Source organism: Micrasema longulum, unplaced genomic scaffold (genome assembly GCF_059751315.1).
Source record: "Micrasema longulum isolate JH-2025_06_02 unplaced genomic scaffold, ASM5975131v1 h1tg000126l, whole genome shotgun sequence".
Lineage (NCBI taxonomy): Eukaryota > Metazoa > Arthropoda > Insecta > Trichoptera > Brachycentridae > Micrasema > Micrasema longulum.
Window position 1 is genome coordinate 56,077 of NW_028277332.1, and position 26,675 is coordinate 82,751.

At 34.1% G+C, this 26,675-nt stretch overlaps 2 protein-coding genes and 2 long non-coding RNA genes across 6 annotated transcripts in view; 2 read left to right on the forward strand and 2 right to left on the reverse strand.

The window, feature by feature from the left end:
- Balat (Beta-alanine transporter) overlaps window positions 1-8,319 on the forward strand; it is a 12,890-nt gene extending 4,571 nt beyond the window's left edge. The window contains exons 2-7 of the mRNA XM_088240514.1: window positions 179-377; window positions 2,497-2,755; window positions 2,924-3,173; window positions 4,350-4,735; window positions 5,638-5,816; window positions 7,915-8,319. Coding sequence (XP_088096640.1) covers window positions 179-377; window positions 2,497-2,755; window positions 2,924-3,173; window positions 4,350-4,735; window positions 5,638-5,816; window positions 7,915-8,319 — 1,678 coding nt within the window. The remainder of the gene's footprint in view (window positions 1-178; window positions 378-2,496; window positions 2,756-2,923; window positions 3,174-4,349; window positions 4,736-5,637; window positions 5,817-7,914) is intronic.
- Window positions 1-9,791, reverse strand: part of LOC148284389 (uncharacterized) — a 27,973-nt gene extending 18,182 nt beyond the window's left edge. Inside the window, exon 1 of one of the 2 annotated variants that reach the window (XR_015824954.1) lies at window positions 9,536-9,791. This is a non-coding gene — a long non-coding RNA (uncharacterized LOC148284389). Of the gene's footprint in view, window positions 1-9,194; window positions 9,486-9,535 lie in introns of those variants that run through there. The other variant, XR_015824948.1, reaches the window with a different exon arrangement.
- Window positions 9,792-9,826: 35 nt separating this feature from the next.
- l(2)k01209 (uridine-cytidine kinase-like lethal (2) k01209) overlaps window positions 9,827-26,675 on the forward strand; it is a 32,616-nt gene continuing 15,767 nt past the window's right edge. Inside the window, exons 1-5 of one of the 2 annotated variants that reach the window (XM_088240525.1) lie at window positions 9,827-9,943; window positions 12,245-12,369; window positions 21,381-21,554; window positions 21,987-22,264; window positions 25,449-25,585. In XM_088240525.1, the coding sequence (XP_088096651.1) occupies window positions 9,870-9,943; window positions 12,245-12,369; window positions 21,381-21,554; window positions 21,987-22,264; window positions 25,449-25,585 (788 nt within the window). In that variant the 5' untranslated portion in view covers window positions 9,827-9,869. Of the gene's footprint in view, window positions 9,944-12,244; window positions 12,370-18,315; window positions 18,689-21,380; window positions 21,555-21,986; window positions 22,265-25,448; window positions 25,586-26,675 lie in introns of those variants that run through there. The other variant, XM_088240531.1, reaches the window with a different exon arrangement.
- On the reverse strand, window positions 17,631-18,309 carry LOC148284392 (uncharacterized). The gene is made up of 2 exons (XR_015824961.1): window positions 18,231-18,309; window positions 17,631-17,848 (listed from the first exon to the last, which is right to left on the reverse strand). It is a non-coding gene; the product is annotated as an uncharacterized LOC148284392 (long non-coding RNA).

Below are 26,675 nucleotides of genomic sequence, written 5' to 3' on the forward strand. Positions count from 1 at the left end.
ATAGCTCAGATGTGTCTAGTATAGTAATAATGTGTTTAATTATTTTACATCAGTGTGCTATAAAGAAATAGCATGATTGCTCGTTTATGATATTTGGAATTAAATTGACTTAGAAGTCTGAATTCGGCCATATATTTATTTGGTTTTCTAATATTTACCGCAGTTAAAAAATTTTCAGCATTCCATTAGAGTTACGCGATGGCACAATGAAATTTTCAGAATGTCAGATGTACAATCTGAACTACAAAGAGCTGGTAGAGAATTACAGTTCTCTAGATGATATTAGCAACAATGTTCCGGATAAGAAAGAAAAGGTTAACTGTAAAAGTGGCTGGAAGTACAACAAGACACTGTATGAAAATACAGTCATTATGGAGGTAAGTAACAAAGAAATTATCTATCCTTTTAAACAAACTACAGCCAGCGCATCAAAAAACGTCTAATGAATCCGTGTTGAGTTTTCAGAACAATTGAAATATGTCAATTTATTCGGTTGAAAACGTGTTTTAACACTGACTAGTAGTTTTCTCGGAGTGTTTAAATTCAATTAAATTAAAAGGCCCCGTAAATTTGATATTCAAGATATAAAAAATCTGCATTTGTTGCATTATCCAAACAAAAGAGTATTGTCGAATAAATTGGTAAACATATTGACTGTCACATGTCAGGCGTCGTGGCGCAGTTGGTTAGACGGCTGACTGTGAAACTGGCGTCGCGGGTTCGATTCCCGCCAGTTGTAAGAAAAAAATCCATGAAAGATTTTCTTCTCAATTGGTCTGGGTGTTGTGGTGAATTTTTCACTACCTCCTTCTATATCCCCTCTTTCCCACCTGCTGACAAGCCTCTAAAATAGAGGCTTAGCGGGTTATTCCTTTAAAAAAAAAAAAAATAATGTATGTGCACAATAATATTAATGGCTTTAAAGGGATTAGAGATAGGTTCAACACAAGAAATAAAGAAAAACTAGCTGTGCCCACTACTAGACTGCAAAAAAATATAATTTTTTTCCCTTAAACTGCATATGTTACTATACCAAAGCACCCCGTGATATTCAGGCATCATCAATGAAAAAATTTCAAGGTTTTGTCAAACATGCCTGATTGGGAAGAGCTATTATACAATTGTAGACTATTTGCAAGACAAAACCGCTAGATAATAGGTTTGTGTTTAGCAGTATCAAATTGTTGATTTGAATTATGTAGTGTGACAAAATTATTTGAATTAAGTACTTCGTCACGCGGGTTGTTCACACTGCGTGCTTCGCCCCCGAGCTCTTAATCACAATAGTTACAATTGATTGACGTTTGCAAGAGACTCCATGAATCCTATGGAAAAAATAAACGAACGAAATAAATTAATGTATCATAGAAATAAAAGACGAGTGATACTTTGATCCACAAATTTGGAATATTCAGTGACCAGTTTCATTGCTTTCGCGACATCTTCGAGACTGGTATCTTTATTAAGGAGTTCAATGTATTTATACAAAACAGAGGTAAGGATAGAGAATTAAAAATTATATGAATTCGCTATCCTTACCTCAGTTTTGTATAAATACATTGAACTCCTTAATAAAGATACCAGTCTCGAAGATGTCGCAAAAACGATGAAACCGGTCACTGGATATTCCAAATTTGTGGATTAAAGTATCACTTGTCTTTTATTTCTATAATAAATTACAATGAACTTCGATCAAGAATTTTCACTAACAAACTTAAATGTTTTAAATAAATCAATCCCATATTTACAACAAATATATATGTTTAGTGTAAATTCTTCATATTAGAAAGGAAAATAAATGTTTTTCATGTGTTAATAATGAAAACAAAATGGTTTGTTTAAATTTAACATGTTTTTTTCATTGTATTATGTTTATTAAAGTGTATTTCTGCTGAATATTTTTTTCTAAAACATGATTTTTGATAGTCGAGTTGTAGTTCTGTGTCTTAAGGGGTTATATACAGTTAGAATTTTTGAAAAATCGTTTTTTTTCTTGAGAACATTTTTCTTATTCCTTCGATTAATTACGAAATAAAACATTACTTCAACGAAATCCGTTTGGTTTTTTTATTTTAGATAATCCAGTCCAAAGATATCGTGGTCACCGCAAGGCTCCTTTTTTGAGAAAGCTTCTGGAGATCAGCTATAGCAGCTTTCAAAATTATTATTTTTACAAATAAAAAATGTGAACATATGGTTTAAAGTTACCATAATATGTGTACAAATTTTTACATTAATAAATTTAGAAGCTTTCTCAGGAAAAATTCTTGAAAAATTGCTATTTTTGGGCCTCCTGACTGTATATAGCCCCTTAAGGTAGTGACTTGGCCTCTCTGAGGTTCCAACCCCATTCTACCACAACTCGATTCCAATTTTTTAGCACAGTTTATTAGGACTGGATAAAAATATACAGAAAAATCACAAAAACATGTTTATTCCTAAAAAAATTACAAAGGTATCAAAATAACTAAACAATTATCATTATTTATTTCACAGTGGGACTTAACCTGTCAGAAGGATTTCTACGGGACATTAGCCCTGATATTGCTGGGTGTCGGAGGTCTGGTAGGGAACTACATATTCGGCTATATGCAAGACACCCTCGGTAGACAGCCCTCTTTCTTTATTTACCTCCTGATACAGTGCGTGTTTGGTGTTGCCACCGCGTTCGCCCAGAACTATGTCACCTGGGCCATATATAGAATCGGGGTGGGGTTCACAGTACCCGCTATCCTGGCAACACCCTATGTTTTGGGTGAGTTCTTTTAATACTCAATATTTTGACAATATGCTACTATTACTACTACTACTAATCCACTTAGAGTACATAGTTTTACCACACATTCACCCGAGTATTTCTTCTGAACTGAACTGTGATATTTTGAAACCCTGTAAAACGTGAGTCTAATGTATTTGATTTCAGCGATCGAGCTGGTGGGGCCCAAACACCGGACCCTGTGTACCATCGTGTCCAACATAGCCTACTCCCTGGGGCTGGTGCTCCTGGCCGGGGTGGTGTACCTACAGAGGGAGTGGAGACGGCTGGCGCTGGCCACCACCCTCCCTTTTGTGGCGCTCTTCTGCTTCTGGAAGGCCATGCCCGAGAGCCCCCGCTGGCTGCTCGCCAATGGCCGCTTCCAGGAAGCCCAACTCATTCTCAACAAGATGGCGAGGTCGGACAATACTGCCATCCTTGTGAAGAAAGTGGCATCTCCAATTTTACATCAAATGAGTTATATTTTTAATATTTAAAGCATTTTCTTTGTGGTCATTTGATTGAGTGTTACTAAATAATTGTATTGTCCGCCTAGTGGTCAGCGCGTTTGCCTATCATACAAGGGGTCGAAATCGAACCCAAAACCTCTTCATGGTGGTAGGAAGCATTTTATGTTTTCATAATTTTGCTGACATTTCACTTTTTTATGCCACTCCCTTCATAAGGACGGTAAATATGCCATAATATTATTTATTTACAAATTATTAGTTATATGCTCTGAGAATTATATCCGCGGTTCGAATTCGGAACTATTACTGTATTCAATAATATTACTACATCTAAATTAGTTGCAACGGAGAGAGAAAATATTTTTACTTCACAAAAGTCAACAGATGGAAGGATATTTCAATATTGGCAGAATGGTGAATGTTGCACCGTGTGTAAAGTGGTCACCTAAACCAGCCAATGACAGATCATAAGCCCTGTAAACGCGTAGACTTCCATATTCCATTCTCAAAAATGTTTTCCCTTTCAACAAATTGCAACAAATTTAGATCTGTTGCAACAAATTTAGATATAAATAACTCCCCAGGGTGGAAATCCAGCCTGTCTACTAACATTTGGATACACTCAAAACATTTTTGATATAACTACGTATTTACTTTGTGTAAAATCACTAAAATAAATTTCATATGCCGACCGCTTTCAAAATCAAAGTTAGCGCTTCAAATATCAATTTTATTTTATTACTATATTCCTTCACTGTCATACGGGAAAGTAGAATAAGGTGAATGTGATGATTGAATACAAATCGACAAAACTGCAGCAAGGGGTACAATGAAAGCTTGATTAATTTCCTTGCGTTATTGCGATCCATTTAATTCAAATTTAGTTAAATGCTAAATTATTTCACAGAGATGGATAGTGAAATTAAATCATATTTGATATGCCAATTTAAAAAAATAATTATTGTGATTTTAGGGTTCTGTATGATGCATCGGATTATTGAGTTTTATTCAACGTTTTTTGTCTACAAGGCTTGTTTTTGTGATGAATAACATTACTTTCAATTAATCTATTGACTTCATCACCTAAGATACCACCACCATGCTGATATGAGGTTTTTTTTTAGAATAAACGGAAAAAAGTTGCCAGCCAACTATATGCAGCATCTCAAGGACAAATATGAAAGTGCAAAATTGAAGCTTGATTTGGATAAGTATAAAGATTACCAATACGGTGTGATGGACTTGTTCAGGACACCGAATCTCAGGAAGAAAACGCTCATAATAACCTTTATCTGGTTCACAAACACGAGTGTGTACGTCGGACTGTCATACTACGCCCCTGTGCTAGGAGGAGATGAGTTTTTAAATTTCTTCCTGGCGGGAGCAGTGGAGCTACCGACTTATCTGTTTCTGTGGCCAGCAATGGAGCGCCTGGGTAGGCGTTGGACTCTGTGTCTCAGTATGGTCATCGGAGGGACGGCTTGCCTGGCAACATTTTTAGTTCAGAATGGTAATTTCTATGGAATCATTTTATGAAATTAGAATCTACTGAGTTTGTTTTGTTTTTGGAAATGACATATTAGGTTTTGACTTCCCATATTCTGTAAATCGGATCTGATTTATATTCTTGAGGATTTAACTTTTTTGAAATCATTACCTTATTATTTATAAAATTAAAGACATCTTACCTAATCACAGATTTAAACGGAAGCCATTTTGAGACCGATACTTAGCCTGAAGAGTGCGGTTAAGTGGGATTTTAAAAGCTGAATATTAATTGGGATGGCAGTGTATCTCATATTAAATATATAATTAAACATCCAAATTATGATTATTATTATTAATAATACAATAGCAGCTATTAAGTTGATGCGTGTATATCAGTTTACATGGTTATTAAACATTGTAAATCGATGTGTGCATCTAATCTAGGTGGTTTTTGAATACATCAACAGGACTAGCACCAATCACTTTCTCGAGAAGACCATTTCATTTCTCCACAACTCGGTTTGTCAGGAAGTTCTTCCTGTGGTTGGATGAGAAGGAGGTAGTGTTTAGTTTCAATGAATAACCTCTGAGATGGCGGTTTTCATTCATAGTGAACATTGATTTCAACTTGGGTGCATTATATTGCTCAGTTAAGATTTTGAATGTTTCAATCAAGTCACCGCGCTGCCTCCACTCTTCTAGGGAACTTAACCCGAGCTCCCTTAAGCGGTCCAAGTATGATTTATTTCTTAAAAAAAAACAATTTTAGTTGATCTCTGGACTTTCTCCAACAACTCTGTCTTTTTTGAAATGGGGACTCCAGATTTGGTAGGCATACCTCCAGGAGTGGACGAATAAATTCATAGATTTTCTTTGTTTTTTTAATAACTACACAATATTTATTGTAAATATTTGAATTTCTAGATACAACTATAACTCTAACGCTGTACTGTGTGGGCAAGATGGGAATATCTTCATCATTTGTAGTCCTCCCCCTGATGGCATCGGAATTGTACCCGACTGTGGTTCGAGGACTTGGAATGAGTATTAGTTCTGTAGTCGGAATGCTGGGGCCAATATTTATTCCTCTAGTCAACTACTTGGTAATTGATTTTAGACGTAGTCTAACTTTTTAAACTTAAAGTGCTCATTTTAAAATTAGGAAAAAACGTACACAGTTTATGTTACCACTCAATTTTTTTATTTTTTTTTGTATAAGTTTTTATTTTATTTGCAATTTCTTGCAATTTTTTCAATTCTAACATTATTAACTAACTAACTAACTAACTAACCATCACGCCATTTCCCCGGAGGGGTAGGCAGAGAGGATAGAACGCCACACCACTCTGTCCTGGCACACTTCCTTTGCTTCCTTCACATTCATACATCTTCTCATGCACGCACGTCGATTATTCCGACTTTTCACATGACCACTTTCAAGAATTTGTTGTACTTGATCATGCCATGTCTTTCTCGGCCTTCCTCGACTTCTACAACCAGACACATTCGCATCATAAATCTTTTTAGCCGTTCTTTCATCATTCATTCGCTCCACATGACCGAACCATCGCAAAAGACCTTTCTTAATTTTGTCGATAATGCTTAACTCAGCCTTGCATTCTGCTCTAATTTCGACATTAAAGCACCTATCATACATTGTTTTTCCGCACATTCGCCTGAGGGATCGCATTTCAACAGCATTCAGTCTACTTTCGTCCCTTTTTTTCCAACTCCATGCTTCGCTTCCATACATTATTAAATGCAATACATTATTATTCTGCCTAACATTATTAAATGTATTTAATTTTATTACTGAGATATGTACTTGATTAATAACTTATATCACTGTTTCTATGCACTCTTATATTCCATATGCATTCTATGTTAAAACCATAGAAATAAGAATAGTCCAAAAACCGCATACGCGCATCAAACAGAGGGCGACTAAACTTCTCATAAATGAGTAGGTTTACGTTTTGACCCATTAGTTTCTTTGTAGACATCGCTCAGTACGCAACTCCTGATTTGAATTCAACTATGCCGTGTTGTGTCGTTTTAAAGTGTAGAAATACTACTAGAATATTAAAGAAACAGGATGGGATCACATTACATGTGTAAGTAGCAAATGCATGTGTAAGTGACAAATGCATTACTTAAAAACTGAATAATTTTTCCATCTCTCAGATTGTCAAAGAAAACAAAATGGACATTTTGTTAATGTTGCCAGGGTTATCAATTTTTTTACGCTACCTTGCTCATCTAATGAGAGAACTAATTAAAAATGGGCCTCTCGGATTAAACAACGCCGTGGTGGACATTTGACTGACATTATCTTTAAAACATCAAATATTATTTAACATGACAAAAATATCCGTCTTATGTAAAATAAAATTTCTTTTATTTTTTAAGTTCAAAGTTCATTAATTAAATTACTTTTTACTTATCTACTCTGTTGTGTCAACCAATGTTTCCGCGTGTACAATAGAATAACATTTTTTTATTTTTTTAAATATAATTATCTTACATTTGTACTATGATTATATTTTTTATGATCTGGCAACATTACGCGGCGACTTCGCGCATGCACGTGGCGAAAGTGGGGCAAAGTGGGTCTTTTTTTGGACACAGTCCGTAGTATTCAAATATGATTCTACGCTCCTTCTGGACTATTCTTAATTCTATGTTTTTTTTTTTTTTTTTTAAAAGAAATATTTGCGTTCTTATGATTTACCCAAATATTTAGTTTTGAGGGCCATTTTCAACGAGTTGTAAACAACTCACTATTAGAAAATGGAATCGAGTTGGGGTGGAGTGGGATTCGAACTACGGACCTTTGGTCCGTGAGTCCGAGACACTAGCCACAGGACCACAACCCGAGTTAAAACTGTTGTATTTTTTACCAAATAAATAAAATGAATAACACTGACAGCTATGGCATATTGTAGCTATGGCCAAGAGTTACAAATAAATATGAACTAAAGAAATATGTCTATTTCGTTTCTCAAGAGAATGTTTGCCATGTGTAGGGTGATTCGCTATCTGTTTTTTTATTGCTGGGGGAAACGCAATATTTGATAAATCTAAAATGCAACTAGTAAGAAACTAATGTGTAAATTTATTGTGCGTCAATGAGGTTATCACTAAACAAGAACTCAATAGTTACCGAACAGGAAAAATATTTAATATTTTTAACATTTTTAGGGGGGTGAAATGATGGTTCTTCCACTTATTATAATGGGAGTTCTACTTGTGGTCGGGGGAGTCACCAGTCTTCTCTTGCCCGAGACCCTTAACCAGCACCTTCCGCAGTCCCTGCAAGACGGAGAAGAGATGGGGCTGGATATGGAGCTGTGTTGCCAGCCACCCACCAAGATAGATGACCATTTTGAGGAAGTTAAACTCCCCAAGGCCAGAACACCATGCGCCGTTCAAGAAACAGAAATCAACGAAATGGAGGAGGAGCCAAAGAATGAGGATTTTAATTCTATCACCGCAAGTGATTTCTCGGAACATCCGAGCAGTATTAAGAAGTGCGGCCAGAGAAAAAGCTTCAAAAACTCGGAGAAAGAAAGACACGTTCATATCCAAAGCATCGACGAGATATGATATGTATTTATTAAATTATGTATAAAAAATTGTTTATTATAATAATTAATTAATAAATAATACAGATAACGTTTCATACTTCTTTTTTTATTGCTTTTTCACCGCATTACTGGGGTGTTCTAGCCAGTGTCAAATGTATTTACACATGTGTTAGCAATATTATACACAAGGTAGTGTGTTAGTCGGCCCCGTGGTGTAGTGGTCAGCGCATTTGCCTACCATACAAGAGGTCTCGGGTTCAATTCCCGACATGGTTGACATGAAATATTTATTTTAAAAATGTGTTTTTACACTAGAATATTTCATGGTCCCTGGACTGGCATCTGAAGCGTAAGACTGATCATCTTACCTGCATGTAACAAAAATGATCAAGACACGCTGCAATGAGTTTACCAATGCAGTGCCCTATGCACCATTAGGTGCGAAAGGGGAATGATGATGATGAGTGTTCATTTAGTCCATTCTCTCTGCCTACCCCTACGTGAAATGGCGTGATGGTAGTAGTCGTTTTCTTTAGTATTGATCACACAATATTGCAACACAAAAGGCAGTCTTAAAGAAATGAAATATTTAAGTCATTATTAATCTTATCTGAATCATAAATTAATTATGACTGGCGCGTCATACATTGAATAATAATTTTTACGCATTTCAAATAGATAACACTTATAGAAAAAAAGTAACATCGTAAGAAAAAACAATTAAAACATGAAAAGACCGATTTGTTTTAAATTCATTATTCTTCTATTACAATTAAGTAAATTTAAACAAAAAACTAGAGAAATCTGGGTGATGGTGACCTTAAATAGTTGCCAGCATTGTACCAGCGGATAAAGGCCACGAAAATAAGCTATAGAAATTAAAAATATTCTTACCCTAAAATTGTAAGTGCGGGAAGGCCACTATTTCATTCAAAACATTGTTAAACAAATAAATTTACTGCGCAAAAAGAAACATCATCAATAAAGGAACGAATGAATAGAAATATATCACAAAAGTCATATAAACATCATAATCACAATGAATGACAGTGCATCATGCATCACAGACAATTGAAGACGATTTGCTTTAAACACATTATTCTTCTATTACTATTAAGTAAATATAAACAAATAGCTAGAGAAATCTGGGTGATGGTGACCTCAAATAGTTGCTAGCATTGTACTAGCGGATAAAGACCACGAAAATAAGCTACAGAAATTAAAAATATTCTTACCCTAAAATTGTAAATGCGGGAAGGCCACGATTTCATTCAAAACATTGTTAAACAAATAAATTTACTGCGCAAAAAGAAACATCGTCAGTAAAGGAACGAATGAATATAAATATGTCACAAAAGTCATATAAACATCACAATCACAACGAATGACAGTGCATCACAGACAATTGTACTGATTTTACCATAGTTTTTAGAAAATATCCGTTAAAAACAATAGACGTCTAGTTTCAGCTGTTAAATCTGTGGTCATTCTGTCAATTTGTGTACATCAAATCTATGGTCAAATCGGTCAAGTTTCAAGTGTGCAGCTGAACGTGTTGGGTGTCAACTCATGTCAAATAAAAAAAGTATGGCAGCTCAGGTTAATAATCGCTGTGAGACATTAAGTTCGGCAAGCTCTGACAGGTAAATATTAGGTACTTGTAATCAAACAATAATAAATAAATATCTTTGTTTTATGTTCATTTGGAATGCGGGATATTCATTTAAATTTAAAACGTGCTTACTAAAGTTGTTTGAGAAATATCTGAGAAAGTTTTATGACGTCCATAAAAACGTGAATAGGTAGATGGCTATTAATTCAAAACCGTTTGTTTATTTTCAGCCGACACTTATAATTTTATGACATACACTCTTAACCCCATTCAGTTCATTGTTCCGTTTCCGATCTATTTTTAGCATAATATCACAAAGCTTTTTTATATTAGCTGAATGAATTTATTTAAATAAAAGTATGTAATTGAATCTGCGTTTTACGCGATGCGTTAATTTATATCGGCCCCTTTTATTGTGGTGTTTATATAAATACTAATATAAATAATAACTTGTAGAAACAAATACTTATATGGAAAAGCGTAGTTGATTTAATTACAATTTAGTATGCATACTCTTGTATTTGTTACTTTGACGTTACAGCTCGCATTAGAAGCGCGGGAATATTAATGTTTGCAGTTTCTACAGTTTAAAGGGTGTTCTAGAAGAAATGTAGTCAGCTGTTTTCTGATTGTTGTAAGATTTTAAAAATAAATCCTAGTATCTGTCCTAACCTGTCCTAACAATGATATTAACTAGTTGAAAATAATGAAAGTATGACTAAATATGAAATCACTGTGAATGGAGTTCTAAAACAAGTAGATGAATTTGTGCATCTGGGAAGTATGTCTACTAGGGATGGAATGACTGAGAAAGATATTGAAAGGAAGGTGAGTGCCGGGAACAGAGTGAATGGTGCACTTAAATCAACCTTGACAAATAAATGTTTGTCGCAAGAGGCAAAATTAGCAGTTCACAATGGAGTCCTGGTCCTGACCCTGATGTATGGGAGCGAAGTATGGACTTGGAAAAACAGGGATGAAAGTAGGCTGAATTCTGTCGAAATGCGATCTCTCAGGCGAATGTGTGGTAAAATTATGTACGATATATGCACCAACGTCGACATCCGTACATTATGGTGTTCTATCCTCTGCCTACCCTTACAAGGAAACGGCGTCATGGTTTGTTTTATTTTTTGAAAGATACTCTTACTAAACTCAGTTAACTAGTTGAAAGACACTCTTACTAAACTCAGTTAACTAGTTGAAAGACATTCTTACTAAACTCAGTTTACTAGTTGAAATACACTCTTACTAAACTCAGTTAACTAGTTGAAAGACACTCTTACTAAACTCAGTTTACTAGTTGAAATACACTCTTACTAAACTCAGTTAACTAGTTGAAAGACACTTTTACTAAACTCAGTTTATTAGTTGAAATATACTATAACAAAAACAATAATGTTTTTCCAGTATAATCACATTTAGGATTAAACTATTAATCAAGTCATTTTCATTGACAAGTTAACTTGTCACGACTGCAATTATTTTTTTATTGGAAAAACATCACATACATTTAAAACTAGAGTCAAAGAACATATGTGATAGAATAACTTTAAAATTTGAGAGGCTGTAAATAACAATTTAAATATTATTAATAATCAAATAAATGTAAGTAATAGTTCTATTTTGAATATGTCCCCTCTCCCTTAATCAAAACGTAAACCCCCAGTTTCTACCCCCTCTCTTCTCAAATTATAAAAAATAAAGTGGTACATACAAAAAACAAAGTTGCTTCATTGTAATGTATTAAATCATTTTCATTCGCTGTTCAGGCTACAAGACTATGGGAACAACAGTGTCCAGTATTAGTCTCAATACTTACGTATGGAACTGGCAGAGGAAGGATGCGATCATTTATACAAATGTGTGGGAAATCAATGTATCACATGGTTACGAATAATTAAATCAGACGAGAGTGCAAATCTGATCTAGGGTATACCTCTGATAATTGACAAGATTAAGAAAGGTTCACTAAAATGGATATGTAGAAAAAATGCTAAAAAATATATATTTTGGCGAGATTGAAGGGTAACGTAGGACGAGGTTGACCATGAAAGACTTGGCATGATTAGATAAACCAAAATCTTAAGTCTGGTCATGTCAAAAGCAGAAACAACCATTTGTGAATGTGAAAGAAGCTAGGAATGTGTCAGAATAGACGTGTGTGGCGGTCCATCCTCTCTGCCCACCCCTAAAGTAAAATGGCGTTATGATAGTAGTAGTAGTAGAAGAATATGCCGAAAGGATATAATCTAATGTTTAACGAGATGCACTCTGTGAACCGTTTTGAACTGAGCCTTTTATTTATCAAGTTTTTTTTGTCTATTTCTAGTGATGTGGCCGAACTGGCTGCCAAGTATGACTCTGTTTTCCTGCGGGAGGATGATGAGTTCCTTATGGGAGCTCCCGCGTCCCCCACCACAGTACCGATCACAAAATGCAACCGGACATCTACAGGTAATTTGACTATCCAAAACATTTACAATGGAGTTCTCTGTCGAACGGGAGCGAAGTATGAAATTGAAAAAACAAGGATGAAAGTAGGCTCAATGTTATCGAAATGCGATCTCTCGGGTAAATCTATCTATGAAAGGTGCACAACTGTCGAGATCCGTGCATTATAAAGGGCTGAGACTAGCGTCATCGACAAAATCAAGAAAGGAGTGCTGCGTTTGTTTGGACATGTCGAGTGAATGGGCAGTGAAAGAACAGATTTAATGGATTTACGATGCGAATGTTGGTCTGGATGCAAAGACATAGTGATGTGGCGTTCTCGCCTACCTCTGCGGGGAAATGGCGTGTTGCTTTATTTGTCTTATCCAAAACAATAAAGAAACAATGTGAATCATTTTTGAAATTTGCATTTAATGTATTCAGGGTACGTATTCTGATGGGAAGTTAAAATTTATCTTCAATTTTATCTACAAAGTAAAATGAAGTTTTCTGTATGAAAAATAGAATATGTTTACAATTTTTTTTCTCGTTACTGACGAAGATAATTTGAATTTTTATACAAATATACACACTTTCGTACATAAATATCGACATTAGTTTATACCGTCTCAGTATATATCGATGAGGACAGCCGTTCATAATCGCGGCCCAGGAATGCATTCCGAGTGCCCTGACTCAACGGAGATTCGTAGCGAGTCGGAGAAAGTACATAGACATGAGTTATTCGTAGTTGTGTCACTGTCTCCGCGTATTTTAAAACTGTCAGTGACAATGTTCAGCGCTACAGGAAATCGGATATAATAAATGTTTTCTTACGCTTGATAAAAATTATAGCATTTAATTTTAAGTGTGGGGTGGAGTAGAGACGGGCCAGGGAGATTTCACGCGTATATGTGTATGTACTTCTTCCTTGGGAGATTACGATACGAGTAGGTAGGTATTAAGGATAAAGATTTGAAGTTAGGGCGAAGCGCGGCGGCGCGTTGAATTTTTCTCGCTAAGCGAAATGTTTTTTTAATTCACTTCTGCGCTTGGTGATTTAGTTTTTGTTTTTTTAAAGCATTTAATGTATTTTTGTGACTGTTGGTGTTTTTAGGTGTTTCGGAAGGATAACTATTTTAAAACAGCAGTTACAATTTTTTTTACCACCTCTAAGGGGTAGGCACAGAGAAAAACACATTTTAAAATTAATATTTCATGTCAACCATGTCGGGAATCGGACCATAGACCTCTCGCGTCGTGGGCAAACGCGCTGACCATTACACCACGAGGCGGACAATGGATACAAAAAATGTTTTGTTTCCGAGGTACAGCTTTAAATTGTACGGCAAAGTTTTTTGAAAATGTATACATGTATATTTTAATAAAAACAAACTACTTTGAACGACGTCACTAGTTCATATGAATCAACCAACGATAAGACAGCTGTGAAAGATATCCGGTTTACTTAACGTCAGCGGACCAATCGGCAGAACTGACAGAGAATAAACGGAAAGCGAACATCTGACGTCACATGCAGAGTTATTTCAAAAATGCAAAACTTAAAAAAGTCATAGCGCTGATAATACTATATATTTATTTTAAAATTCCATGCTTCGCTCCTATTCATAAGGGTCGGCACCAGAAATCCATTGCGAACTGTTGGTTTTGCCTCGTGCGATAAACATATCTGTCTTTATTAAATAGCACCATTTTAAAAATACTCCGGACTTGCTCATTCATGCTCGCCTTTTACAATAATGTTTTGAAGTATTCATTAGTACTACACACACACACACGTACATCCTGTGTAAGCCATTAAACAATTTAACCTTCTCTATCTTAACTATATGTACATATTGTGGTTTCTACAGTCGCAATGGACAATCACCAATTAAAAATTGAGCTCTCTGTGGAGATTGTTAACCTATTAATATTACCAATTTGATGACCAATCCGCAGTACGAGTTTTTACAATGTGCTTCGGAGACAAATTAATTTTTTTAAATTTAGCCATTTTTGCGATTGATGTTTCCTTAATCAGGTAACAAATTCACATACTTTTTTAAATCTCTACCTTAAAGGATAAACCACGGGAGTCACATTGATCAAAATGTTCAGGACACGAGATTTTGTGATCTCGATTTCCAAAACCTCGTAACTTTTGAACCAAAAGAAATAATTTCAATCTATAATAAACTTTCATTGTAAAATAATAATTATTTTGATAATAATCTTCTTCTTCCAAGTCGGTCCCTCAATGCTGAGGATCGTGACCACCATGAACACTTCTGATTAGTCTGTTCCACTCCAGTCTGTTCTCAGCCCGACGAACCGACTCATCAAATATTAGCCCCGTAGCCACCTTTATTTGGTCAGTCCATCTATATGGGATTCTACCCCGGCTTCTCCTACCTTCAACTTGGCCAGACATTATTGCCTTTTCTAGATTGTCTGGCTCACATCTAGCAATATGTCCAAAGAAAGACAGTATCCTCCTCAGACACACCACTGACTGACGAGTTGCTATATGGAGTTCTTCCAGTATCGATGCATTCGTCCTTCTGGGTGTCCGAGGCACACGCAGAAGCCTTCTCCAACACCACATCTCGAATGCATCGATCCTCTTCCTCTCGTAGGCACGCATTGTCCACGTTTCAGCCCCATATAGGAAAATAGAGAATACCAGGGCTTCCATCGACCGCTTTTTTGTGTTTATATATACCTCGATCTTGCCAAATCTTCTCCAAACGGTTCATTGCTTCTTTGATAATAATAGTACATATTAAAATAGCATATCTGTGACTACTGATGTTTTTTGCGTTAAAACAAAGTGGACTTCAGACTTTTATTTCAACTTTAAAAAGCATTTATATGGCGAAAGTGGACTTCGATGTTTTATACACGTATAAAATAGTTTATTAATAATCTCTGGATTTTTAACTTCAAAACGGCAAAAGTAGAAAAATATATTCTTACTCGTGGTAATAATTTCAGCATTAAATTGTGTTGCAAAGTTTCTTGAAAATGTATGATAAAAATAATATCAATTAATACGGACTACTTTGCATGACGTTGCTAGTTCTTCCGTATCAACCAATGATAGATTTCCGGTTTACGGTAAGTCAACTGACGAATCAGCAGAATTCATCGAGAAGAGTGGAAGAGATCTTAAGATGTCAGACGTGAGTTAATTTCTAAAATACTTTTTATTTTTTAAATCATTCCGTTGATAATACGGTACTTAAAATTAAAAAATAAAAATTTCTTGGGTTTGTTTAATAGTCTATTAACAAAGAAAAAAAGAAGAAAAAAACCACTGAACTTCCTCATTAAGTTGTTCACAAAATAATGTATCTTTCCTTTAATAGCAAACTTGGTTATTACGAGGAACTTTATTTAATTTACTTTCATATAATTTTGAATTCTCTATCCTTACCTCTGTTTTGTATAAATACATTGAACTCCTTAATAAAGATACCAGTCTCAAAGATGTCGCGAAAGCGATGAAACCAGTCTTTTATTTATATAATAAAGTTTAGTCACACGGTAAACAAAGTTTTCTTTATTTTGTAATAATTTTATTAAGTCTAGCAAAGTGAATTCCCATTCAATGAATATAATTCTCCAAGGTTCATGTCATGGTTCACTTTCTGTTCAATATATCTTCAAATAAGTCGAATTTATACTTTTACAATTTTGTTTTTTTTTTTTTTAAACACAATAATGTCCCCTCACTGAGGTGTCCCGTGCCGAGGGAAACATTTTACAATAAGTAAAATGAAACATGCCTTAAAATTGTTATTTAACATAATAATTTCATTTCGTGTGTTAGAAATACCACATTGTAAAACGAGGCTCGCACAGAGACATGCATATTTTATAGGCCCAAAAATGTTTAATTCTTTTTTTACTGATAATATTTCATTGATTCCAAACTTTCAAAATTTTCCTTCTTTTAAAAAACACGCACTATCCTGGATTCAAACCAAAGATATAAACTCCTTTTTTCTATGAAATATTTTCTTGCCATTTAAGGAATATTTTTATGTTTTTTTTTAATATTTTTTATTTCCTTTTTTAATTACTATAAAAAAAATACCATATAATCTTTTACAGAATATTTTATTTGCTCTTTCTTATGTTACACAAAAATATTGTAACTGCCCATTTTTTTTTATAGGAGTGAAAATTCTTTAACATTTTCATGTATACCCACAAACAGGCCATGCCTTTGTGGGATTTTCTGTTTACTATTTTTACTATTAATTAAGTATTTCATTGCTTTGTAATTATGCTTTATTTTTTTAATACTCTGTTATACCTCTTATGTATATTGTAAAAAACAAAAAAATTAAATAAAATAAAAAGAAGAAAATAAAAACATAATTAATCTAATTAACCTAACTGTCATCGTAAACATAATAAATTCATATAGGCTTGTAGACAAAATTTCATAATCAGGAAACAAATTTTTACCTATTTGGCTTGATCCACTCATCGATCCGTGCGCAACCCACCTCCACAATCCATTTCTTAATAGCAATTTTATATTGTGAGTACTTACTAATTGTCCTTAATGGAAGTAGGTTGTACACTTTAACCGAGTAATAGGCAATCCTCTTTGACCGAAAGTTGTATTAATTTTAAATAGTCTTTGCAGCATCAGGGTGGAGTATCTAGGAACTCTTGTATTTGTGTAATGAGTTATGGAAGGTAGAGAATAATGTTTGTGTGCGTGTATATTTTAAATATAATTCTAAGAAAACTGTCACCTCTAATCAATTGTCGATAATAATGCAATAATGTATTGCACAGATAAGTCCCCAATTTCTTGATATAGCCCATTTCAAACATGAATATCGTATGAGATAAGAAATTTCAATGAAATATAGGTACTCAAATAACTTACTTTTATTGCTGAGTGAATGTAGGATTTCAACTGTTGACATTAAATTGAAAACTATGTAATAAGGCGAGAAATACATTTAAAAATAAATAAATTGCCTTGTTTATTTTAACTATTTGTACATACATGGTGAGTCCAGAAAGTAATTCACAAAGAAGTTATTAAACTTTTCTTTAAAATAGACTCCTGTATTGATGCATTGGCTCCAGCGATTTTTCCAGGCATCGAATGCCTTACGGTAGGCCTTCTCCGGAACGCTCCTTAAGGCCGCGGTACAAGCTGCTCGGATCCCCTTGAGGCCTCGAAATGCTTTCCTTTCTTGGGTCCTTTCAGGCGTGGAAACAAAAAGAAGTCGGGGAGCCAGATCCAGACTGTAGGGGGGCTGGGGAATCATCGGAACCCCCGCTTTGGCCAAGTAGTTGGTGAAGAGGAAGGCGCTGTAGGCCGGCGCGTTGTCGTGATGCAACTTCCAGTCGTCTGCGATGTTCGGCCGGACGCGTTGAATCCTGTGTTTCAGTATTTTTAGCACTTCAGCGTAAAATTTAGCTTTCACGGTTGTACCACGTGGTACAAACTCATAATTTGTTGGCAGACCTAAGAATGAAAACAATAGTTAGTTCTATGGTTATCGGTATGAAAGAGCATGTTTTGTCTGAGCTTTCTAGTTGGGATATTTAATTTTATTGGGGCCCATCAAAGAGTGAGTTGAGAATTTTAAATAGGATATAATATCAACCATGTCGGGATTCGAACCCGAGACCTGTTGCGTGGCAAGCTAACGCGCTGACCACTACACCACGAGGCCGCTGTATAGCGCTCCGTAATCCATCCCATGTCTTCAGATGTCATTTGTCAAGTATGACATTTCTAAATTTGACTGACAAAAAATGGCGCACAATTCTGAATTGTACACCTTCTGTTGTGACACCCTTTATACGTCTGGTTCTTATCAATTTTTCAAATTATTGATACTTACTAAACTGCGCACCAGCGTTTGACACTAGCAGAAACAAAAAAAGTCATGTACAGTGTCACTATCTAACAGAAAGATTATTCAACAACTAAAAGTTACAAGAATCATTAAGTGGTTATTCCTATTATTGTACATAAATTATGCATAATCCGGTGATAATAGTTTCTTTGCAACATTGAAATTATTTGCACCAACAAATAGTGATTAGTGACATTTTAGTCTTTTGGAGTACAAGTGACGAAACCAAACTAAATAATTCAATATTTTATTATAACTAATTTGCACAATTCACTATCATCACCCTTTCCGCACCGAGCGGTGCTTAGGGCACTGCATTGGTAAACTTAGTTAAGACTTTTGACTCGCACGGAAGGTTCCGGGTTCAATTCATAAATTAGACAGTTAATGAATTATTTATATTCGAACATGTTCCAACAGAGATGAAGAACATTTTAGAGAAGGTAAAAATAATAATAATAAATCTTTATTAATCGTAATACACAGTTAATTGGTGGACTTATTGCCACTTGAAATTTCTTACAGTCTAACCAAAACCAAATAAAAAAAGTAAACGAAAAAGTTTAGAAATTCGCAAACAGTAAAAACATTACACAAGACTATGGTGTCTATTACTTTTATTAATAATATTTAATACATTTTACACTATTCTATTACATCTTCCAAATATTCATTTATATTATAGAAACATTTATTGATTAAAAGCACTTTTAACACACCTGGAATGTTTTTAACACAATTTATTTCCTTAATTTTACTGGGGAGCTTATTATATATTTTTACTGCAATGCATACGGGCCCTCTTTGCATAAATGATTGTTAATGGCATTTTTAATTAACTTTTTTTTCTGGTTTTGTGGTATTATAGAAGTCTAGGCACCTACAGGGCTTATGACCTGTCATTGGCTGGTTTAAGTAGCCACTTTACACAATGTGTAACATTCACCACTCTGCCCATAATTGAACATCTATATTCTTTAAATTCTTTCATCTGTTGATGTTTGTGAAGTTAAAGAGCTGAAACCTTTATTTATGCGAGTCAGATTCATCTAATTGAATTATTTCCCCTACATACTAGGCAACGCCTAAAAATCTTATTATTTTTCAATTTCTATACTTCTTCATAGATTTATCAACAATATTTAGAGTTTGTCCAAATTTGTAACCAAACTGTTATAATATGTTAATAATGCTCCTTAGTGAGTTGAATCTAGTCCTTGTCTACAAAAATTTGGACAAACTCAAAATATCGTTGATTTATATTTGTGTTAAATTAGATTAAATTGTATAAATTACATCTATGTTGAATTGAAGTTTATTAAAATCAATCTAAATGTTCATAAATTGCATTGATTATATGTATTTATAAATTCAATTTTGGTATATTTAACTTTTTTTGTGATTATCGATGTTCACATATTATTGGTGAAGGTTGTGTAGTGTTATTATTTTATGAATTGTTTATACACGGTTTTTCAGGGCCAGACTGCGAATCTCCAGAGGAACATTCCACACGGTAAGCTTTTAAAAAAAATCCTAATAATTTTTTTCCAAAAAGTCTTTTTTTTATAGTCTCAAAATGGAGTAAATCTTTAAGATCTTGGACAAGTGAAGCGGCTGGGTAGGAAAGGGGTAGGGGTTTGTGGAGGGACTGCTTGTCGGAGAAATTAAGGATTTACTACATTTTGGGATCATATTTTTTTTTTTAAATGACTTTTTTTGAAAAAAATTATTAGGATTTTTTTAAAAGTATACCATGAGGAATGATCCTCTAAAGTTTCGCGGTTTGGCCCTGAAAAACCGTGTATATTGTGATATCTTTTACTGTTTGTGAACTGAAAATAAATTAATAAATTCCCAGTGAGAACTCAAAAAAATTAATGTGATTTTTCTCAAGCCCAAATGGTCTGCGCTATAATTCACCTCTAATTGGGTCTCCTGGCTCATTGTAGTGGATTTTTTTTTAAATATAAATATATACATGTTAAAGCATACAAAATAAATTGTAATAAAATAAATAAAACAACTTTGTTTTTAACCACTAACTTTTTATTAATTTTTTTTTCTACAGACCGGTTTCAAAGCAAACAAGCTTCTTCGTCAAGGTTTACGTAACTAATGAATTAATTCCTATTTTATTTTGATCATGTTTACTAAATACTACATACATGGACCCACAACAATACATGGACCCAATAAATCAAGTCTTTTTTTCCTTACAAGGGTGGTAATTTGACATCAATATTTTCGAAGCTAGACAGGATTAATTAATTCATTAGTTACGTTAACCTTGACGAAGAAGCTTGTTTGCTTTGAAACCGGTCGGTGGAAAAAAAATTATAAAAATTAGTGGTTAAAAACAAAGTTGTTTTATTTATTTTATTATAATGAATAACCACAAAGTTAGTGCTTCAAATATAAACTTTATAAAATAAATTGTTTTGAAATACGGAGTAATTTAAAATGATTAAGTCACACTGCATTTGATGTTGTAAAACAGTGTTTTATGCACTGTTCGGTTATTTTTTATTTTATTTATTAAAATGAATAGCACATTGTACATTTTACACATCAGGTGTAAAATATATTATTAAATATGTTTACAGGTAAGTTGAGTGAAATTATAACGTTGTAAGCAAAATATAGCATTAAGGAACAATTATAAATGTGATAAATAAAAAATGGTAATGAAAAATACTTTGTACCTTATCGAAAACATATCGATAATTAAATTAAAACCATTTTGAATAATATTCAAGGACAAAATAAATTATTATTGTTATTTAATTGATCTCTGTTTTCATTCCTCTATACGATGAAAACCCAAAGTTAATTCAGTTGAAAGGTTGCTAAATATATTATGCGGTTTTTTAAGGCATATTGAATTATTTATATCTTTGGATTCTTAAGCAATCTCTCAGCATTTTGTGTGAACGCGCCGTGGTGAAAAAAAACCTGTATAAACAAATGTTCAATGCGTTTACTGACACTAGAATAATTATACTTGTAAACTAAAATTTTCAGCAATTTTTCATAGCCCATCAAACTCTAAAACTGTTCTTTAAAATTTATAAAATGCGACATATCATTTTTGGCTGTCTCTCAACAGAATTGAAATAATCTGTCTTTTGCTAGGAGCGCTGAAATCTCCCCGCTCTCGCCGCCCGCGAACTACATCTCTGGGACAGGCGGGAAGTAAAAGGACGGCCTCGGAGAACATCATGCACGCCGACCGCAGGACCATCTACACTGCCGGGAGGCCCCCCTGGTACAACTCCGCCGGGCAGCAAGTGGAGCCCTTTGTCATTGGTGAGTTCATTTTCTTTGATACAACAACTAATTACTCAAACCTGTGAAACTGAGAATATCGGGCAATGGAGCAGGAAGAGGAGACAATTCTGGCGAGACCATGAAAATAAAATGGAAGACGAAAGACTTGTCTGTATTGATGAAAATGAGATCCCACGGGTCAACGTCCACCTGGAAGACCACCAAAAGGATGAAGGTATAGCTGATTATCAGTATCCAACGTAAATATCCAAGTTATTTACAAACAAAGCCAAGCACAGCGATAAAAGCGTCCGTTAGGACCGTCTGTTGACAAACAAAACCAAATGACCGCCAGCAGAGTGAAGTTGTCGTCAACCAACAACGCTTCCGTTCTATGGAACATAGCGATAGGGCTTCTCTGTAGCTTGACGCATTATTAGTCTAAAGTTTCATATGATTCTTATTTATCAGGTATCTGCGGTGCAAGTGCTTCTGGCAAGACAACAGTAGCGGAGAAGATTATAGAATCCCTCGATGTTCCGTGGGTGACTATCGTCAGCATGGATTCCTTTTACAAGGTCCTGAACGAAACGCAGCACACGCTGGCAACTAAGAACGAGTACAACTTCGACCATCCGGACGCCTTCGACATGGAACTCCTGATCTCAGTTCTCCAGAGGCTGAAGGAAGGCAAGAAGGTTGAAGTCCCGATCTACAATTATGTCACTCACTCCAGGGACAACAGGACTGCAAGTATTATTTATGACATTCTCTCCATTATAAACATAAATACGTAGTGTTTAAAACTGTCTGAACATTTTGTTAATTATCTCTTTTTATTAAGTTAGTCTTCTTTGTTTATTCTCAAATGTAAAAATATTTTAAAAAAAAGTTTATTGTTAAGTGTCCTCAGCACGGGTAACCCCAGTGAGGTCACATTATTTTTATTATTAATTTAACGTAGTTATGCAGAAAGCAGCCAGTCCACAATTTTGAAAAAATGATATATTAGTGTTATCGGTTGCAGTAAAGTCGATTCTATGTTCTGCTAAAAACAGCCAGATATCTTTCATATAAAAAAGTGTAATAATCACCTACTGAAAATAGTGTCGATCACAAAATCGCCATTTCTCAATTTGCAAAAAAACACCCACAACACTACAAAAATCTTACGGTGTTTTAAAAATCATTAAAACTGGTCAAATATACACAATTAGATTCTTGTTTGTAGTGTAAAAAAAACTCGCGAATTTATTGTTTATCATTTGTAAACGTCAAAAACATTCGAACTGTTGTGTAGATTAGATTATTCAGTCTTCTCATAAAAGTACTATTATCTCAGTTTCACTTTTTTATGGCTGACTGCTTTCTGCATAACTACGTTCAACTATAGTTTGTAAGAGAAAAAATATGAATAAATATAATTAACAAGACACAATACTAGTGTAAATAAAATGGCGTTCCAATTCACGGGTAATTGTCTTTCGTGCTTTAATTCTTCAACGAACTTTTATCATGGTCAGACAGTGTTAAAATGCAGGGACGCACAGCAAAGAATAGAATGAGGAACTTAGGCCCCTCTCCAAAAAGTAAAAATTAGAGCATTATAAAGTGAAGTTTTGTCAGCCTTGTGACATAATGGTCAGTGCATTTTTTATTTTTTTTGAAAAAGAAAGAAATATTAGCGTTATAATTTACCCAAATATTTCCATTTTTGTGGCCATTTTCAACGAGTTGTACATAAGTCACTATTAGAAAATGGAAATCAAGTTGGGGTAGGGTGGTGTTTGAACCTCGGACCTCTGGCCCTTGAGTCTGCAACACGAGCCATGGGATCACAACCCGATTCAAAATTTGAACTACACAATTTGCCTACCATGCAAGAGGTCTCGGGTTCGATTCCTTCTGATGTGCGTGCACCGCCTGCAGAGATGGATGAGCCTAAATAAACAAAATCTAGCACTTTTTCAAGGTCTTGGAGTCAGTCTATTTTATGGTTTTAGCATATTGGCTCTGTCAACGATCATGAGCTTCGTTTTAATTCTGTTTATTTCCAACCCAAATTTGCAACTTTCTGAGCCAATATATCTGCAATTTACTGCTCGTCTTTAGCAAGTAATGTGGTATCAAATCTGAGGTTGTTGATTCGAAAACCACCAATTTTGAATCCTCCTTTCCAGCCTTCTTGGTACTGTTAGGTGATACTAAAATGTATGAAAAAAAAAATTATTGATTTTACTAAAAATGCTTTTTTTAACACTGAACAACGTCACTAGTTCTCCAAAATCAACCAATGTCGGAGTTTTGTGGTACATTTCCAATTTCCAGCCAACCCACCAATCGGGACGACTCACTGTAGAGAGCTTGTGACATCACAGGCGGAGTAATTTCAATATTTCTAGTCTACAAAAACGTAGAACTAATATTGACTCCATATATATGTTCGGCATACTAAACGGTATAATCGATGTTCCATCATTACTGGGACAAATAAAATTCAATATTCCGACTCGTAGGTTGAGAAACAATGAAGTACTGTTCATCGATCGCCTAGAACAAACTATGGCCTTAATTCTCCAATCCGTCTTTGTCGTATTGTTAACTCAAGACAAGATCTGGACTTTTTTGGTTTAAGTTTACAACGATTGGAACGAACACTAAATAAATAGTCTAGATCTTGTCTTGATGTCCCTTATGTTTGTCAATGCTTCTTTCTTTTTTTAAAAATGTTTTAAACTATTCTTTTATTGTAATATTTAAACCTTATAAATTGTATACATGGACAATGTCCGGTAATAAATAAATATCACAGAGCTTAAAAAAAGTCATAGCGCTGATAATACGATTCAGAAAATATATATTTTTAATTTTTGGCTTAATTTAATAAAAACAAATAGAAAACCAGTGAACTTCCTCATTGGCTATATTTTTAAGCACCTTTTTAAATATTTTGACAGCTGCCTGCTAGTATTGTCTCTGGTAATGAGCTACACAGAAATAAATATGAACTAAGTGATATTTATATTTCTTTCTGAACGAAACGATATATCTGTTTTGCGTTTCACAAGCATTTTTGTCACACACAACAGCATATTTCTGCGTAGCATCGTGTCTGTTGATGATCAAAGTTCGTTGGAGAATAAAGACAATTACCGACTAAATGAAATGCCATGTGCCTATTTCATTATACGTCATCGTCCTAGGGAGCAACAAAAAAGTGTAAAACTGAGGAAAACACTTAAGTGAGGAAAAGAAAAATGCAAGGAAAAAAGAAATAAAAAATATAATTTTTGTGCTAGACTATACTAAATATACTGAAAAAATTGTAAAAACTCATAATTGGGGATTATTATTATACTTTTATTTATTTTAATAGTATAATCATACATTTTTACAATTTAAAAAAAAAATCACTTGTTATATTTTTATTAAAACTAAAATCCCACCAAGCCACTTTCTGTAGCTTGTTGGTGAAGATTATATTTATACTAACTTAACAATATTATTTAAATTTATAAAAACAATGAACAACAGATAAAAATTAACAGCCGGAAAGATCAGAATAAACATGTTTATACAAATAATAATATATAAATTTATTTTTTAAATACAAGAAAATATATGAAAAATTAAAATGTTTACACATAAGCTACTATTCATATATAAACTTTTGATCGAGTAGCCACTCTCTTATTTTATATCAATTCTATGATTTCATTAAAATTATTTTTTCAATTTTAATGTGTTTTTTTAATTTTAATTTTTTTAATGAATTAAACAAAACATGTTTAACTAATTTTACGTAGGTACTTAACTTTTATTTATTAAAATTTAAATTTGCGTAAAATGCACACGATGATTGTTTTAAATTATTCAAAATTATTTTCATTGCATAAAATGACAATATTGTGTAACATTTGTTTAAACTTGCAGAAAACAATGTACGGCGCAAATGTGATTATATTTGAAGGCATATTGGCGTTCTACCACCCGGAGGTGTTGAAGCTGCTAGATGTGAAAGTGTTTGTCGACACGGATGCAGATATTCGCTTAGCGCGGCGCTTACGGAGGTAAATAAAAGTCCTACCCTTCAAATTTACACATACTGTCGAAGTCGGTTGTAACGATCATGGAAATAGCGAGAATTTTTGTAACGAGCTCGGACATACCGAACAAAAATACTGTCAACAATTGAGCAAAAACTTGAGCAGTAGCTGCAAGACTTGTTGTAATCTAACTTCTATTTTTATGAATTTGCTTTTATTTCGTTCTTTAAAATATCACTTAAACTCTAAACTTCATTGTCAAATAAAATGTTTAAAAATAAAAATGTAAATAGGGGCTAGATTTCTTACTGTCCATGCGCTCTGTAGCTGCAAGACGTGCTGTTATCTAGCTCCTATATATCATATTTGTAATATATCATAATTGGAGACGAGGAACTAGAATCCCAACCGTCCATGCGCTCTGTAGCTGCGAGACGTGCTGGGATATTTATTTATTGTACAGCGCCCTTGAGGTGATTTTCACAAAAATGGCGCTATATAAATTATCCAAACATTATTATTATTACCCACATATTCATATAAATCCAAATACATATTTATTTTCCATGTACTAGAATGAGCCACTGTTGATTTATTTGTGATCCACTGTACCCGGCCTAGAGTACACAGTGGATCATTTCCCATTTTTCAATAAAATCGTTGTAACTCTTTATATTAATCAGTAATTTTTTAAAAATTCAATGCAGTCTGTAAATACGATAATTAAGCTACAGTAATACCAAATTATAGCTTTCGTGTTTAAACCATTACTAAATTACAGCCCTCCAAAAAGGGTGATCCACTGTTGGCACCCTGACCTTATATTTATTATTCCAATGTTTGTATATCAAATAAATAAATAAATTTGTTGCATCTGTGTATCACTAACTGTTCTTTCGTATTTCTATAAATTACTAGCGGACCCGACAGACGTTGTCCTGCCCGAAAGTTGGCAAAATACTTTTCATTGATAAGTAGGTACCTAGGTACTTGTTTATGATTGTGTTCCAAAACTAAAAATTGTGTATATTGAATTCAGGTAGGTACCTAGGTACTTGTTTATGGTTGAATTCCAAAACATAAAATAAATATTTTTTCAAATATGGCATTCTTT